At 43.0% G+C, this 18,359-nt stretch overlaps 1 protein-coding gene and 1 non-coding gene across 2 annotated transcripts in view; both read right to left on the reverse strand.

The window, feature by feature from the left end:
• The window catches only part of TGFBR2 (transforming growth factor beta receptor 2), an 89,733-nt gene that overhangs the window by 13,428 nt on the left and 57,946 nt on the right, over positions 1-18,359 (reverse strand). Inside the window, 2 exon segments of the mRNA XM_030330092.1 lie at positions 3,971-4,112; positions 5,807-6,606. Coding sequence (XP_030185952.1) covers positions 3,971-4,112; positions 5,807-6,606 — 942 coding nt within the window.
• On the reverse strand, positions 11,161-11,245 carry TRNAR-UCG. The gene has a single exon. It is a non-coding gene; the product is annotated as a tRNA-Arg (tRNA).

Here is an 18,359-nt window from a genome sequence, read left to right on the forward strand (position 1 = left end):
CTCTTTTGCCTTTCTTTTTGACTCATGTGACTTTCTGTCTTCCAGGCCTGTGGCAGGCAGACAGGATGCTTAAGAGCTACGTCTCTCCCCTTGTTAAACGCCCGCTCCGCCGGCTGCCGTGTGTCAGTTTCTATTCAAAGACCTCAGTGGCCAGGGATTTATTTGGAAGTCGGTTTTCTGGTGGGTCCGTTTGGGCTGGGGGGGATGTGCCTATTGTGTCTGCTGTGCTCGCCAGAGGGGGGCCCCGAAAGGGTCCCCACCGTCCTCCGCCTCCCACGCACCGCAAACGCTTGCATGAACACCAAATAAACCAAAAGCCGGACAGAGATTTCTTTGTAAAGCAGGGCCCGTCTCCGGGTCTGTCCTTGCTGAAGGACGATTTCACGACTTCCCTCCTTTCTGAGACAGTCACAGACCAATCACCTCCTGCGATCGGCTCCTTCTTCAAACAACTCTGAAAGACCTGTTTTCCTGACTTCCGTGTTCTTTCAGGTGATCCGAGTGTCCGAGATGATGCACTCTGTCATCTGTCCCTCTTTATTTTGCTTTCTAAATTCGTATCTGCCTACTCCCACCCCGGTGCTGTAATCACATATCTGTTTGTTCATTACCCCTCTTTCTACAGTATTAGTTCTTCACAGACTCCTTGTCTCTGGAGGACAGAGACGGCATTTTTTCTGTTTTTTTTTCTTGCCCCCCCACTGCTGTGTCCTTAGCATTTGAATAATGCCTGCCCTACAACTGGTACTCAATAAATATTTGTTAAGAGAAGGAATGAACGAATAAACAGATCTTCAGAGAAATAAGGATAAAGAAGTTATCTCAGACTTTAAGGCACTGAGTCTGTAACATGCTCAGAAATTAAGAGCTTTAGGAATCTGTTAATAGAGATGCACCCAGAGGAGACGGGAAAGTCCATCCCTGGAGACTTTCACGAGTGAGGCCATCACTGAACGTTCCTCAAGTGTGACAGTCCTGCTGGCTACTTCCAGAAAGACACTGAATTAGAGGCCAGGATGCACAAGGTAGCACTGGCTGCCCAATCCGTGATGTCCTTTCTTTACGATGTCCTCCACTGGTCAAGCCAGCAGTGTTATGGCCACACGGCTTTCCCACTTCCCGAAGCCTCAGTTTTCCCATCTGTAAAATGCAGCATTTAATACCAGTGCCCGAGAGTGCTCGGTAGGCTGGACGAGCTGACCCATGAAGCAAGTGCCCAGGGAATGGTGGCTACTACTTCTTCGTGGCTTTCTTCATGATCAGAGCTGTTTCCACCAGGACGCCTTTCCACTTGGACCACCCTCTTCAATGACTGCAGCCCACCTCTCGAGCTCCTCCGTGTGAAGGGGGCTGTACCAGTTGGCTTCGGAAGAGTGCTGTGATCAACTGCTGCCATTCTGTCATCTGATAAGAAAGACTTGACTTGTCCAGTGGGGTGGTAGTGCTCTTTCTCTGTTCCCCTCGAGCCGCCTCGCAGAGACAGGCTGATAAAGAAGTAACTCAAGAGGACGGTCCTAAGTCTTACGCATCCTTCCAGAGCCCTCCCTGCCCGACCCTACTGTCTCGCTCCCCTCAGTTGACGTGGGCTTTTGGGGCCCTGTGTCCTTGCCTTACCTTCGTGCAGCACTGGTCACAACTGACCTGCACTTGCGTGTTTAGAAGTCTACTTCGGTCCCAGTCAATAGCACGGGTCAAAGCCTAGGGTTGAGACCTAAAATGCATTCATAGAAGACGTGCCGTGTGGAATGACAGTGCTATGGGGAGATGAGGCTAGAAAGGCGAGCGAGGGCCAGGCTTAGCATTCACGTGAAGAGTCTGGGCTCAACTGTAAGAACAGAATGGCGTCCCTTAACGGCAGGACAGCTGGGGTTTCACATTCCCTACAAGACTGTCCCCTAATGGTTAGCATTCTCCCGCATGCAGTTAGATGCCTGCTACTCAGAATAAAACTGGATGGAATGGAATATTAGTTGACCTATGTTACAAAATACAATCTCAATCTCTAATTCGCCACACCAAGTTAAGCTTCAGATTCCACATTTCCTTTTTTGAAATCAGATGGTCAATAAAAGATAGTAATTACACACATTGCATTTCAAGTGAGAGAAAAGAAGGTTTAAGCTTAAGGAAAGCTTTTTCTACATCCCACCCTCTTTCTTAGACCTTCAAAATTAAAGCCTAACATCAACTGGGGGGAATTATAATTGATTTTATTTCTAAGGCAAGAAATTGATGAATTTGTAAATTTTTTTTAAAGTAAAGAAGAAAAAAAAAAAGTCTGTCTCATCAGTCAAGCTTCCTGAGGGCAAGACCTGTCCTTCTACCTGTGTCTCTACAACAGCTGGGAGGGAATGTGTCTATCTGCCGACTCTATGTTCTTTCCATGGGACTCCTGAAATACAGAAGAAAAGTCTCTGAGAAGCACCAGGGTGGCTCAGTCAGTTGAGCATCCGACTTTGGCTCAGGTCATCATGATCTCATGGTTTGTGAGTTCAAGCCCCGCATCGGGCTCTGTGCTGACATCACAGATCCCGCTTGAAATTCTCTCTCCCTCTCTCTGTGCCCCTCCCCTGCTCGTGCTCTCATGTTCTCTCTTTCTCTCTCTCAAAATAAGAAAACTTAAAAAATATTAAAAAAAGGAAAAGTCTCTGAAATTAAGATGAAGCGAATAATCTGTCTTTAATGTTTTTAAGATACATTCCACCCCCTTCGAAAAAAACAAAAAAACAAAAAACCTCTAAACCAAAAAAACCCCAAAAAATCCACAATGCTTTCCAAAAGAAGGTAAAGAAAAGGGCTTAATACGTGAGTTCACACACTAAATCAAGTGAAGGGCTTTCAGCTGGATCCAAGTGAGGAGCGATAAATAACTTGAGTTTCTGCAGCCTGAGCGGAGATGAGAGATGCAGGACTGTGGGCTGAAGATCAAACAAAATGAGAACCGGGATGGCCTCTTTCCGGTTCCCCAAAACCCATCCGTTCTTATCCTGAAGGTTATGAAAGGTTTTCTGAGACTAGCTGAGCAAATGAGATCCTGTTCCTTCCTTGGGAAAACTTGTTTATACTGTATCCATTTTTAGACCTCGTAAAAGTTGGTGAACTCAGTTCTTCCCCATTAGCCCGAATTCTTCCACACTCAGCAAATATCAACAGGAAAGGGCTTCAGTCATTGATAACAATGAAAGCAGAGAGTTCACATAGGGCCTTAATAAGCTGGCTGCGCTGACAGAGGGAGAGACAGAGACACAATCTCCAGCTCATGTTTACAGAATAACGGGTTTGAAAGGATAGAAAAGATACCGAAATCTAGGTAAATTTATTCTGACGGTGACAACAGCACCATCTCTTATACAACTCATACTGGTCGAAGGATTCGTTTTGGAACTGTCAAAGCTTTCAAGCAGAAAATTATTCTCAGGGGCTGAAACTTGGTTAAACAAATTTCACTGTGCAAGGAAAAACCAAGTTAGTTTTGGACGTGCCACGGGGGGAAGGCAGGCAGCAGAAAATAACGGGGTCGGCCAGACAGGAAGTGCCGTCCCCACACAGGGACCCAGGCAAATAGGTGATGGGTTTAAAAACCTTCAAATAAAAACAAACAAAAATCCGATATTTTTCCTAACAACATGATCTATTTGACAAACAGGAGGAATTCTTATAAATATTACTAGTGTTCATCTCTTGCCAGATATTTAAATAGCCGTGGAGAGATGTGTCGAGAGAAAAGTAATTATACTGTAAAGAAGGGGATAGAAAGCCTTCTGCTCCAAACATGGTTTTCAGCTGAAAAATCTAGGCTTTTTAGCACAATTCTCAGTCATTCTGGAACGGCTGTGTACTAACCGATCTCAGCTAGCTCTCACTGTGGGGTTAACTCTGTCGTACCCCTGGAATCATGCTTGAAGCGAACAACGTGACATCATTTTGAAGACACGTCTACCCCCACAGTATGAGAGTGGTCCATACATACCTCCCACCGCATTACAGCGAGATGTCATTTCCCAGAGGACCAGAGCCATGGAGTAGACATCCGTCTGCTTAAAGGACTCAACATTCTCCAAATTCATCCTGGACTCTAGGACTTCTGGAGCCATGTATCTTGCAGTTCCCACCTAAAGCAAAAATAGACATTGAGGCCCATCGTGTAATCCAGCTGCATTTTATTCTAAAAATATAACTGATGTTTGTTCTCTACACATGCAGATGATCTTTGAAAAGCACACCGCTCTTTTAAATAATGAGACTGGTACAGAAAGGGACAGCCTCTGAAATTGTTTTTAAAAATAGTTTTTCTCTCCCTGAACACACTTTCAAAAATATAAACAAAGCACGCCAAAATAAGGAAATGTCAAACCCCAGGGCTGCTTTCTCTCACTTCATGATATATGTCATTGTATTATACAATAACATCCTCACAGATAACTGGGGAGACGACATCTGTGATATGTTAGAACTTTATTTTTGCTTTTGCAAATAACTATTTTCTCATTCATGAAACACCAAGATTTATGGTGAAAGTAAGAATAATTGCCATTAGTTTCTGTCACTTAAGGACGCCTCAATATTCTTTGTTTACTCCATGGTACATTGTAGTGTGCCAAGAATGTAGTGTACCTTCATAAAATCTCTACTAAACTAAGCTGCATGTAAGTATTTCTATAGTAGAAGGCCAAATCTAGATCACTGTAGAATTGTGATGAGCATGCTATGCAGTTTTCTTTGAACAATGGCTGATAATGCAAAAACAGTGGTATACACAGGAAAAAAGGAGAAAGATATTTCTAGGGAAGCAATCACTTAAATGTCTGATTTTGCAGTATCTATAGCTTAACTAAATAACAATGAAGTCCTTACCTTTTCAAGAATCTAGGGCAGGTCATGTGAATTGATATTACTATCCCAAGGAATGTTTCTTAATCGTATGTATCAGAGGGAATTCTTCTTTTCAATAGGTCATTGCATGACTCACTACCCTGCCATATTAATCTGTCCATGTTGCATTCCATATGTTTACCTCAACAATGGCTGTGCAGCTATGGACCCAAGAGGCCAGACCAAGGAGTAACTGAATGCTTCAGAAGCACATACCCCCAGTTTCTTAGAGGAAACAACGGTGCTTTCCAGACTCTACTATAATCCACATCAAGCTTCCAGTGTGTGAAAACATGGAGCGCCGTCATTCGTGAAGGATGGCTTGGTAATTTCTAGTGACTTTCCAATACCTCCTTACCCAAAAAGGTTTCTATTTTCATCTATGAGACGCTTCAAAAAAAAACTGTAGAATTGTATATTCACTCAGTCTGTCAACTCACTCAATAAGTATCTATTGGTCACTTTCACCGTTCAAGGCTTTGTGCTAGATATGACCAAATGGATGTGCATTTGGGCTTCAAGGAGGTTGCCTTCTAGAATGGTAAAAGAAAACAATGTGGCCACCAACAGTACCGAGTAGGAAGTGCTCAGGAGAAGAGTAAGAGAGGGGAAAAAATAGAGGCAAAGCACTAATGGCGTTAGAAGCAATGAAATGTACTCTGCAAACGGGAGAAAAATGAAGACCGAATCAAGGAGAAGAATGTCTGTCTTGAACTGGAAGAGGTCTGCAGAAACAGGAGGAGAAATGCTGTCCATTAGTAACGACACCCTGGCAGAAGACAGTGGGGCATTCCCAGGGCCAACTCCCGACCTCGGCTACATTCCCTTGACAGGTGTGCAGAGCACAGGGCCGTTGGAGACAAAAGACACGGGAGATGGATGGAGAGGTAGGGCGGGGCCCCCCTACAAGTAAGGGGATCCAGGTCTAACTTACCTGCCCGCTGTTGGCCAGGTCATCCACAGACAGGGTCGGGTCCAGACGCAGGGAAAGCCCAAAGTCACACAGGCAGCAGGTCAGATCGTTCTTGACGAGGATATTGGAGCTCTTGAGGTCCCTGTGCACGATGGGCATCTTGGGCCTCCCGCACAGGGTGTGGTCGCTGTGCAGGTGGGCAATGCCCCGGGCGAGGGAGCTGCCCAGCGTGCGCAGGTCCTCCCAGCTGATGACGTGCCGCGTCAGGTACTCCTGCAGGTTGCCCTTGGCGTGGAAGGCCGTGATCAGCCAGTACTGCTTCCCCAGCTCCGTCTTGCGCTCCTCGGCTGTCAGGAACTGCAGTATGTTCTCGTGCTTCAGGTTGATGTCTGAGAAAATGTCCTTCTCCGTCTTCCAGGAGGCGTACTCCTCGTAAGGGAAGATCTTGACCGCCACGGTCTCGAACTGTTCAGAAGTGTTCTGCTTCAGCTTGGCCTTGTAGACCTCGGCGAAGCGGCCTTTCCCCACCAGGGTGTCCAGCTCAATGGGCAGCAGCTCTGTGTTGTGGTTGATGTTGTTGGCGCAGGTAGAGCTGATGTCAGAGCGGTCGTCTTCCAGAATGATGGCAAGGTGCTCGCTGAACTCCATGAGCTTTCGTGGCTTGCTGGTATCCCAGGATGGGCTCAGCTTCTGCTGCCGGTGAACACGGTAGCAGTAGAAGATGATGATGACGGCTATGGCAATCCCCAGGGGGGGCAGGAGGCTGACGCCTGTCACTTGGAATATGACCAACAACAGGTCAGGGTTGTTGGTGGCGTATTCTGATGTGGAAACAAAACAAGGGAGAGAAGAAGTTGGGTTCAGCGGGTATACACGGTCAGGGAGCGGGTCCACGCCTTAGGCGTCTAGAGGGTTTGACACCTGCATTATTTTTGTGGTTAATATACTGTGACTTTTTGTTCCAGGGATGGGTGCGCCTGTGCAGTCTTCCCCGCCTCTGGCCACCTATTCAATGTCTCCCATTCATCCCTCAAACTTCAGCTTCGATGTCACTCTCTAAAGGAAATCTAGGAAAATGTGGGAAAACGTTTTGTTTTATATATTCTCATGACGCTCTACATTTTTCCTATGCGACAACTTAGCACAATTTGAATTAAATAGCTATGACTTTGGTTACTGGCTTCACATCTGCCTTTCTCTACTTCCCCCACCCTCAGCGGACTGAGAACTCCATGCCGGCAGGGGCCGTGTCTTTCTCCGGCACTATTGTAAACAGTGCCTAGCACACGTCAGGTCCTCGGCAAGTGCTCACTACACGGACAAAGCATTTACTGAGGGTTAACTAAGCCCAAGGCTGAGCAGGAGGCTTCGGTAATGTAGAAAGAATGACCTTTGTTCTTTTCTAAACAAAGAATGTCTTTGTTCTTTTCTAAACTCTAGCTTGTCCTGTTCTGACCGACACCCAGGCCACCCTTAAACATAGGTGGTGGGGAGAGGAATCGATGCAAAGGGTCTTTTTGGAAGGCAGGTACCTTATACCCACCCAACATCCCTCTTTTGAACGTGCATGTGATGTGCAGTTTCCTAGAATAGGAATTCTTACTAGCAACAGTGGAAATAGTCTTTTTTAAAAAAAAAAAAATAATGTTTATTTTGAGAGAGAAAGAGAGAGCAGGGAAAGGGCAGAGAGGGAGGGAGAGAGAAGACCCCAAGCAGACTGGTGCTGTCATTGCAGAGCCCGATGCGGGGCTCAAACTCACGAACTGTGAGATCACGACCTGAGCCAAAATCGAGAGTTGGACCCAGGCACCCCACAACAGTGGAAATATTACTACAAAGCTGAGAAGAGTAAAAAGAAAGGCAGCCATTTTTCTAGCTTGGACCACTGAAGCATGCCTGGGGATTGATGGAGGGGAGTCCTTAGCACCAGCTATCTGACCACATACAATGTCTTGTATGTCAAACTCTGGGTCATGTGCTAGCCTGGCCTGGCTCTGGGAAGAAGAGCATAGATGGAAACAGTCAGTGGCAGAAGACAGAGAAAGGCAGTCATGGTTCAGCGAGACCTTTGTGTCAGCTTGTCTCCACTGGACGAGAATGCCAGAATTCTACTGGTTTTATACGTCGTTCATTTCCCCTCACAGGTACCTGTGAAGAAGCAGTCCTCATGATCAGAGACTAGATTCACTCATTGAACACAGCACTGTTGGATGCCACTGTGGGCATGGCATTGCCCTCAAAGAGGTTATAACCCAGGAGAGGATTAGGGTACGTGTACAAATGCATAGAGATAATGCAGCAAGCAGGGATGGGGCTAAATGTGGAGAAACAGGGAACCGCAGTGGGACGGGGCTAAATGTGTGCTACAGTCTATGTGTTGGCAGAATATAGAAAAGCTTGGAGAAACAGGGAACCGCAGTGGCAAGGACTACCTCTGAACTGGTCAACGAAAAATGGGAAAAAGTGAGTGGTGACCAGAAGAAATGTTCTGTTAAAAAGTAAGAATATATGATTTGAGGAAGAGTAGTTTTCCCAAACCAATAGCTCCACACAAGGAAACAGAAAGAAAAAAGGTTGGGTAGGTGACACGGAACTGGAGAGCACGTCAGAGAGAGTATCGTTGTTCAAATGGCAGTTTTCACCTACTATAGGCGTTTGATGAGAATACAGTCCAGGTACGAGGGAGAGATCCATCACCTTTCAAAGAGAATCCGTCACCTAAATCATGTCTGGTATCATCAGTCAACAACGCTCAGTGAGAAAGGAGGCTTGTAGCAAGCCAGTTTGGAGTGGTTAGGTTTCACATGATGTACCGCTGAGTCTTGAGGTCAGTTCTGAGTGGGAACACCAACTTCAACTGCCTGTATGTTCTAGATGAAAACCTCAGATCTTAAGGAGATGCCACAAAACGCTGGAAGAGCAACCCCCACACATCTGAATTTCAGCCACCAAGAGGGGGAAAAAAAAGTCACTCTTTTGGGGAAAAGTCTCTTGGTGCATTTAAAACAAAATTTGTTTTTAACATTTATTTATTTTTGAGACAGTGCAACAGAGTGCAAGCAGCGGAGGGGCAGACACAGGGAGACAGAGAATCCGAAGCGGGCTCCAGGCTCCGAGCTGTCAGCCCAGAGTCCGATGTGGGGCTCGAACTCATGAACTGTGAGATCATGACCTGAGCTGAAGTTGGCGCTTAACCGAGCGAGCCACTCAGGCGCCCCTAGTGCATTTTTAAAAAAAGAATAGGAAAAGGGAAACAATATGGCAGTTGACTCTTGCAAACCCAAATTCTTGCTCACACTGGAAGGCATGAATAGGACAAAGGACAGGTGAGACACCGTAAGTGACAGTGGCACAAGGCACTGGCAGAGAGGGCTGGAACTGCAAACGAAGAGAGTTCCTGTGGAGTACAGGCTGTCCCCATCTTTCAACAAAGTATGAGCCTGGAGAGCAAGGTTAAGGAGGGGGGGCAGATGAAGGAATAGAGCGGAAAACAACATTCCCTCCTGGTAACTCTGCCTCTATTATCTGAAGTATCCCATGAATGTGTCTGCTTCAAGCACCCACTTGTCTGTAACTACACGATGCCGTATGATCATAGATCGGTTTGATCCCTGCATTGCTGGTTTCCCCCAAGAGAAAGTAAGCTCTTTATGGGTAAATCTATGTATCGATCGTCATCCTTATACCCAGTGCCAGGCTGAGGAAGGGGCACTTACACTACTCAGCAAGTGTTCGCTATAGAAGCTGGATGGATGATAACTTATACAGGACAACAGCCCTCACACGTTTTCCGTTCTGCAGCAGGGGCTGGCAAACCACAGCCCAAGGCTTATTTTTGTACAGCCCTGTGGGCTACAAACATTTGTTGCTTTATTTGTTTGTGAAAGAGTTGCTTAGAAAAAGAAAGAGACTAACAAGTACATGCAGCGGAGATGATATCTGGCCCAGAAAGCCTAAAATACTTCCTACCTCGCTCTATATAGAGCTCTAAGTTTGCAGGCCATCTTGTGTGGGTGTTTTTTTTTTTTTTTTTTTTAACAACCTGTAACAATTGGCAGAATTTGGGGAGAGTTCACTTTGGTCCAAGGTGAATATATTCGTTTCACATATGGGCAGCAATACAATTATAATAAAAATATAAATTAAATATAAATATAAAAGAGATAGAGAGAGAAATATATAAAATATAAAATTTTTAGAATATTTTAGAAAATTTTAAAATATTTTATTTTATTGAATATTTTAGACAATATTTTAAAATATTTTATTTTATTACTTTATTAAAATATTTTAAAATATTTTAGAAAATGTAAAATATTACAAAAACAATTTTTTTAAATGTTTATTGTAGGAGAGAGATAGAGAGCAAGTGGGCACGAGCAGGGGAGGAGCAGAGAGAGAGGGAGACACAGAATCTGAAGTAGGTTCCAGGCTCTGAAATGTCAGCACACAGCCCAATGCAGGGCTCATGAACAGAGAGATCATGACCTGAGCTGAAGTCGGTGCTTAACTGACTGAGCCACTTTTTATAAAATATAAAAATATAAATACTGCATATTTACTTGGCTGTGTCTTCAATTCATCAAAGTGTGCAAAACATTCAAATGAACTGTTTATTTATTGCTGATGATTTTTTAGAATTCCTGGCCATAATCTTCCTTGCTAATTTCTATTCTTTTCCAGGCTAAGGGAAACACAAAAACAGAAATCCCCTGAAATTTATGTGTGAAGAAGATTCTAGAAATCCCCAACCGCGCCCCCCCCCCCCGCCCCCCAGTTCAGTGTCAGAAACCAAAAGTTTTACTTTCCCCTCAAATTTCCTGTGATTTCTTTTTGAAAACCTACATGTAAAAATTTGATGGGGCGGGAATTACTGAATAACATCTGTCAATCTTGAAACTTCAAAGAGGTGGTGGAAAACCCTAACAATAGCAAACAGGGTTAAAAGGGAGCTCTGGGATGTGGTTTTATCTAAATAGGAGCCACCCACACCCTCTCCGTATTAACCCTGGGGCTGCTACAAAAGCAGATTCAGGTACAGGCACAAGCTGGCATTTCCTTTACTCAGAGACTACCAGGAGATGGTATTTCTTTTCACCAACCCTCAATTACACAAGAACTAAGATACTGAATACTTAGTATGAGCCTGGCTATGTGCTAACTTTTATTTTTATATATATATATAATGTATGTACATATATATGTATATATAATAAAATATATATAAAATATATTACATATAATATTATATATAAAATATATAATATAAAATTTTTTTTAATGTTTATTTTTGAGATACAGAGCATGAATGGGGGGGTGGAGAAAGAGAGACACAGAATCTGAAGCAGGCTCCAGGCTCTGAGCTCTCAGCACAGAGCCCAACGCGGGGCTCGAACCCACGAACCATGAGACCATGACCTGAGCCGAAGTCAGACGCTCAACCAACTGAGCTACCCAGGCGCCCCAATTTTATGTCATATTTTTTTAATCTACAGAAAAACCCTAGGAGGTAGATATTACTATTATTATAAGCCCCATTATACAGATAGGGAAGCTAAGGGTTATATGGATTAAATGATTTCCCAAGATCATAAATTGAGGCAGCAGCAAAGCTACTATGTGAAACGAACGGTCTGATTGGAGCCCTGCCATGTTGTCTGTACACTTCACATTGGTGAAAGCCAATGAAGAATGAATTTATAAAACCCCTTAGCTTGATAAACTGGTTGCCTTCAATGGGCACTAGGCGATTTTAGAAACATCTATTAAGTGATATTGGCAGTTCTTAGATAACACATCCCAAACGGCATGTTCTAGGTGTGCAGGTGATTCTCTTTGGTTTTTAACTAAGAACCACAGTTGAGTAGTGTCCCCATGAATATGTGTCTTTTCCCTGCCTGGGAAGAAAAGTCTTACATGAGGGAGAACCTAAAATCTCTTTTGTCAGAGTCTACCCCAGGGCCTTTGACAACATAGGACGCTCAAGATGTAACTGCCGAACCACTGGAATTTCTACATAATAAATTGTTGCCTGGATGTCAGGTAACTAGTGCCCGAGACCTGACAATCACATTATGCTCCCTTGTCACGTACCATCCAGTTAGACACAGGTGTTCTCTACTTCTTAAACGTTCCTGTTAAGTCACTGGCTTTTTACACAAGATCTACACTAGTACCTGTTTATGCTAACTGAAAGAAATCCAGAGATTCTGACTTCTATGAAAGTAGGCAAAAAGAGAAAACAGCATCCAGTGTTTTGCAGTGAGCTGTTGTAGAGGAGGCACCCCCCCCAACCCCCACCCCAGCAGCGAGACCAGCCCTGCCAAGCCCCTTCCCTGGGAACCACACTCAGCAGCTCAGCATCAGGCCGCCATAGCTTCGAACTCTGTGAACATCTGTGCTTTATCTCAATTTATTTTGTGCATCTGTTAGCAAGATGTGTCCCACAGTATCAGAAAAGCCTAAAAAGTGATTATTTGGGGGAATGTGGGAATGCTCAAAAATGTTTCCAAATAAATTAATGGTAATCGCTTCTTTGCTTTATGTCATTTTGGCTTACGAAAGGTTTCACTGGAATGCTCTGCTTTTGGGTGGTGGAGGAAACCATATACTTCTGGGAGGGGAGGAGTACAAATAAGAGAATTTCTTTAAGATTCATAAAAAATAAGTCTCTACACTCTAATAGAAAAGTTATCAGCCTGGGCTCCATGGATAGAATTCAGTAGATCTGCGAATTTAAATGGGCAGAAATCACATCTTTTTATTTTCTCCAACTATTGGCTAAAGTAACATTTCCTACAAGTAGCTGTAGCTATGACTTTGTTACCAATAGAAACCACAGGTATTTTCATGCCATGTTGCATTTATCACAAGATGTCTTTGTATATCATTTATACTCATCACTTAATATACTTCAGTGTCTTAGATCTGATGCTAGATCTTGTTAAAGCATTATTACAGAAGCACATATTACTGTATCACAAATGTAGTTTTTAAAACATTTGATAATTATATTTCAATATCATTAATTTTCCTGGGAATCCTGCATATTATATTTTATGCATTTAAAAACATCCTTTTGAGAAGGGGTCCACTGGGTTCACCGGACTTCCAGGAAGTCTATGGACTTTTGTCCGTGGCACATGCACAAAAAAAGCGAGGAGCCCATGGCAGAGGGAAGTCACTGGGGTGCCAGTATCTGCCAGGATTTCCTAGAGCAGTGATTCTGAGATTGGGCTGTTTCTCCAGGAAGTTACTAAGGGAGGAAGCTGGTGCCAATGACAGATCCTAACTCTGAATTCCATAAGAGCTGCTGTCTCCCTTGCCCCGCATGAAGGGAGGTCTGCAATGGGTAATGGTGGGAAGCCCTCCATTGAAATCCCAACAATAATAAAGAAAATGATCATAAAATGTGCTTTATTGGACTAGGCACTGAGCAATTCACTTTATAAGCACCATTTCACTTTATTTCTCCAACAACCAAGTCAGGTTCCCTTAACAGCCCTGTTTTACAGACGAGGTTATTGAGCCTCGGTTGGTTCTACAACATTCTTTTAGCTTACCTAGAAAACCAAGTAAAAGTTGTCCCTAGTATCAAGTTTCCTGCCAATTTTCTCTGGCACAGCCAAAGCTGAAGTATAGTTATTAACGAGACACGTTTTTTGCTCACCATCATCACGCTCACAGCCAGACACAAAGATAAGGAGACAAGTCAAGTTTGTTGAGTGAATGAATGAATGTATCTGATGAATCAACCTGATGAGGAATATTTCTGCAAAGCTGACTGCCTCTTCTCCAGAGGCCAAATTCCATGAGTGAGCCAGACCTGACTCTGCTCACATACAGTCTCCCTGTAATTTGTGCATGGCATGTGGGCACTGTTAGCTTGAGTACCTGGAATGTGGTGTGAAAGAAGGAGCACTAGATTAGAGATCAGGAGACTGAGATTATATTCCTGTATCTGTCATTAATCACCCATGACATCCGAAGCAAGTCATTTCACCTCACAAGGACTCAGTTTCCTAGGAAAGCTATGGTTCTTGGTTCCCACTTGAGGAAAAAAGAAATGCCTCATCAATAGAAGGCTTCCAACAGAAGACATCTTGGCTTCTTGGCAAAATGGCCAATTCTAGGTCTGGGACTGGAAATGATAAGTTTGGAATATTTTGTTATACCACATAACAAGGAGGTGATCAAAGACTACTCATGACCAAAGGACCCAGAAGCCATCATGAAGAGACTCTCTGACCAAGACAGGATAATGAAGATCGTTTCAACTTATGATATAAGAATGATTGACAAATAAATTTATCAACTTCTGAGGGCAACAGGATGTCAACTCATTATACTGAAAACTAGAACATGAAGAAAAACATCAAGCATGCATCTTGCCATTTCCATCAGACCACAGCACTGGATAACCAAAGAGTTGAATAAAGCATCTCCTTGTTAAGTTATTCTAGCGAATAAGTGCAAATGAGTTGGAAGAAACAGATTATCCTTTTTTTTAACCCTTTATGAATTAAATGGATCTAGGCAACAAGCACCCACGCCAACCAATGTAACAAAATCAGAGATGGCCGGACATCATCACCCCTGATAGAGGAGAATAACTGTACCTATAGACTTGCCAAAGAGATCTAAGTGGGGTCTGATGAAACCTCCAGATCCAGCTGCCAATTTTCAAACAATACAGCGAATCAAGAAATGCCGTGGATTGCACCATGAATGCCACCAGCAAAATCCGGACTGTAAAATAGTACAGGTCAACGTGGTTCTTCAATAGATACGATGTAGGGGAAAAAGGAACTGGGGAGAGCAGATTTAAAAAAAAGAACCTGTAGGTGTATCAAATTACCAAAATAATAATAATAAGAAGAAGAAGAAGAAGAATAGGTAGGACTATGCTAGTGTTTGCCAGATGCAAACGTGGATGATAAAGCTATTTAAGAAAACGCAAGTAAGTGATAATTATAGAAGAAAAATAGCGGTTACTTTGGAGGGAAGGAGGGATCTATGATTGAGTTGAAGAACACATAGAACTTGTAGGATATCTGGCAAAATTATTCATTTTTGGCCTGGGCAGGGGTTATAAGAATGTTAGCCCCATTTGCTAAGCAGGACATTTGTTTTATGTGCTTTTCTGTGTTTGTATTTTATTTTATTTTATTTGCAAGATTCTTTCTCTTTTCAAAAGAGAGAAATCAGAAGAATAATTGTGGACGCCACACCTTGCTCCTGGGCTAAGTAAATTATTTTGGATGCTATTAGGGGAAAAGAAAAGGGAAGATAAAATTCTTTTTTTTTTTTTTGAGCACTTACTACGTGCCAAAAATTTCAGATACGTAATCTCATTTGATATTCAGAACACCCTTTCAAGTATTCACCCCATCTTAGGGGTGAAGAAATTAAATTCCTTGTCCAAATATACCATAATATATTTATCCATTCTACCACTGTTGGTCCTTTTGAGCTATGACCGATGTTGCCAGAAACATTCTTGTAATGTGGAGGGAGAGAGGGAAGGGAGGAAGGAAGGGAACTTGAGAGTTATGATGAATCAGTCAAGGGCAAATAGGGGGGCTGTTTCTCTTAACTCTGAGTGACCCTAAAGCCTTTGTTCTTTCCATGCCACCAAACTGTCTCCCTAGAATGAACCCAGAGGTCTCTTTAATAATTCTGAAAATTTCCAACCAAATGTGCCCCACATACAGAGCCCAGACTTAGTTGCAAATAAGGAACCATTTGCAAATGTCAGAGCCTTGATGATAATATTTTTTAAAGAAAATGTCAAAGATAATGTTTAGTATGCCATAAAAAAAATACAAACTGGCAGAAAACCTCAAGGGGAAATTTCATGGTATACATTCCTTTGGAGTGATTTTAAAAGTAACAATTGCCTAGTAACACACACACACACACACACACACCACACACACACACACGCACACACACGCACACACACGCACACACCAATGAAAACAGGTTGTCCAGCCTCTTTCAAGTCCTTTGTTATGCCCCCAATCGAACACTGGTTACTAAAGGAACTTGAAAGTAAACTTCTATAATTCACAGTTTCAAAAGAAAATCACACCGTAAACAGAGACAATAAATAAGACCAATATAGTAAAAAAAGCCACAGTGGGTCAGTTAATGTGTCTTGAGAAAAGCCAAATCACCATAGATGAATTTGAGAGATGGGCTCCTATTTTAATATTTGAAGTAGTTTTGGCAATTCCTCCACTTAATGAGGGAGTTTCAGGCACAACTTTACCAAGACACTAATTTATCAAGCAATACAAGGGACAAGGATGATTGTTCCACACACTCCTTGCTGCATGGGCTTACGAATGAACACCACAGGACAACCCTGAGATTCTTGAAGCTGGTGGTAGCAGTCTAACCGCTAAGCTTTCACACGCCAATACTGTCTAAAGCAACAGGATATACATGCAACTGGCCCAGATCCAAAGAAGGAAACTGCTAGAGAGAGAGAGGCCTGTGGGGGGAGGGAGAACTTCCTGTCTTAAGTCATTCTGTTCACTATAATGGTGACAAGCCCAGCACTCGTTTACTAAGCTTCTACTTAATGCCAAACACTATGTTTTATACCACAAATTATGTTGAATCCTGCAGCCACACAGCTAGTTATGTAGTATTTATTTCCATTTCGCAGAAGTGGGAACTGGGAAAATGTACAGGAAGTGAGCTGGGATCAAAGCAGAGGAGCTCTGATGGCAGGTAGTGGTGCACATGGAGGGGTGGGCTTCCCGAAGAGGGATGCTCCTGGCAGCTCTGGGGACCTTCAGCCAACACAGGGTTCAACACAGAGAAGAGGGCACGAGCTCTAGGAAGAGCCTAGAAAGAGGATGATGTTAGAGAACCGGAGGAAAGAATAGTGAACATAACGATTGAAATCGTGAAGCAGGAATAAAGACACAAGGGGCAGGGATCAACAACACCGAAAATTGGTTGTGGATACTGACTAATACAGTACGCAAGCCTCTGTGCAGCTGTTAAGGCAATAAGGCAAAGGCACAGAGGGGGTGTGATTACAAGCACAGCAAAGATTCAAAGGATCATGAGACCTTTTTGCTAATAAATTTAATTTTTTTTTTCAACGTTTATTTTTATTTTTGGGACAGAGAGAGACAGAGCATGAGCGGGGGAGGGGCAGAGAGAGAGGGAGACACAGAATCAGAAACAGGCTCCAGGCTCCGAGCCATCAGCCCAGAGCCTGACGCGGGGCTCGAACTCACGGACCGCGAGATCGTGACCTGGCTGAAGTCGGACGCTTAACCGACTGCGCCACCCAGGCGTCCCAATAAATTTAAACACTTAGACAACAATGGTCATAAGTCCTGAAAATAATATATGTGTAATTTACCAAAACCGACCCAAGAAAAACTATGAGACTTGGATAATCTCATAAATATTAAAGAAACTGAATGAGTAATTCAAAATTTTCCTAATTTCTGAATTTTTTTCTCTTTCTTCTTTTGTAGCCTTTCACTATCAAATTAGCTTCTTGGTATTAACATGTCTGAATACACATCTCAGAATTCGATTTTTTCAGAACTGTCAACCCCCTCCCCACCCCAAACTTTCCTACAACAAAAACACCAGTAGAATCCTTACAGAAATGTTTGGTTTGAATCTAATCCATCTCAAGGAAATGAAACACTATCTCTAAGAGACAGATGCACCCCAGTGTTTATTGCAACATTATGTGCATTATTTAATGTTCCAAGACGTGGAAACAACCGAAGTGTCCATCAGTGGATGAATTTATAAAGAAAACACGATATATCTATATAAATATATAAATACACACTCAGTAGGATACTATTAAGCCATAAAAAGAAGGACGTCTTGCCATTTATGGCAACATGGATGGCCCCTAAGTGCATTGTGCTCGGTGAAAGAAGTCTGACAGAGAACAACTAGTACTTTATCGTTTCAGTTACATGTGGAATCAAAGAAACAAAACAAAACTAAACCCATAGATGCAGAGAACATGCTGGTGGTTGCCAGAAGTGGGAGGTATGAGGTAGGACAAATGAGCGAAGGTGGTCAAGAGGTACAAAGTAGCAGTTATAAATTATGTCTGGAGGATAAAATGTACACCCTAGCGACTCTAGTTACAAATACTGCACTGCATATTTGAAAGTTGCTAACAGAGTAAATCTTAAAGTTCTCATCACAAGAAAAATATGCTTGTAACCACGTGCCGCCGTGAGGAATGTTAACTAGACTTACTGTCATGATCACTTTGCAATATATACATACAATGAATCATTATGTTGTACACCTGAAACTAATATAATGTCAAGTGTCAATTATATCTCGATCAGCAAAGAGAATCTCATTAAGCAGGAACCATCAGACAAATCCAGAATAAAATAAACGGGTCGGCCTGTCCCAAGTCAATGTCGTGAAAAACAAGAAACAGGTGGATGAGGTAAAACAACTACATACAATGTGTGGTCCTTGCCTGGATCCGGAATTTAAGCAACAGCAGCAACACCACAGCTTTGGGGAAACTTGAATATTGACTACGATATAACCATACGCA

Source organism: Lynx canadensis, chromosome C2 (assembly GCF_007474595.2).
Source record: "Lynx canadensis isolate LIC74 chromosome C2, mLynCan4.pri.v2, whole genome shotgun sequence".
Lineage (NCBI taxonomy): Eukaryota > Metazoa > Chordata > Mammalia > Carnivora > Felidae > Lynx > Lynx canadensis.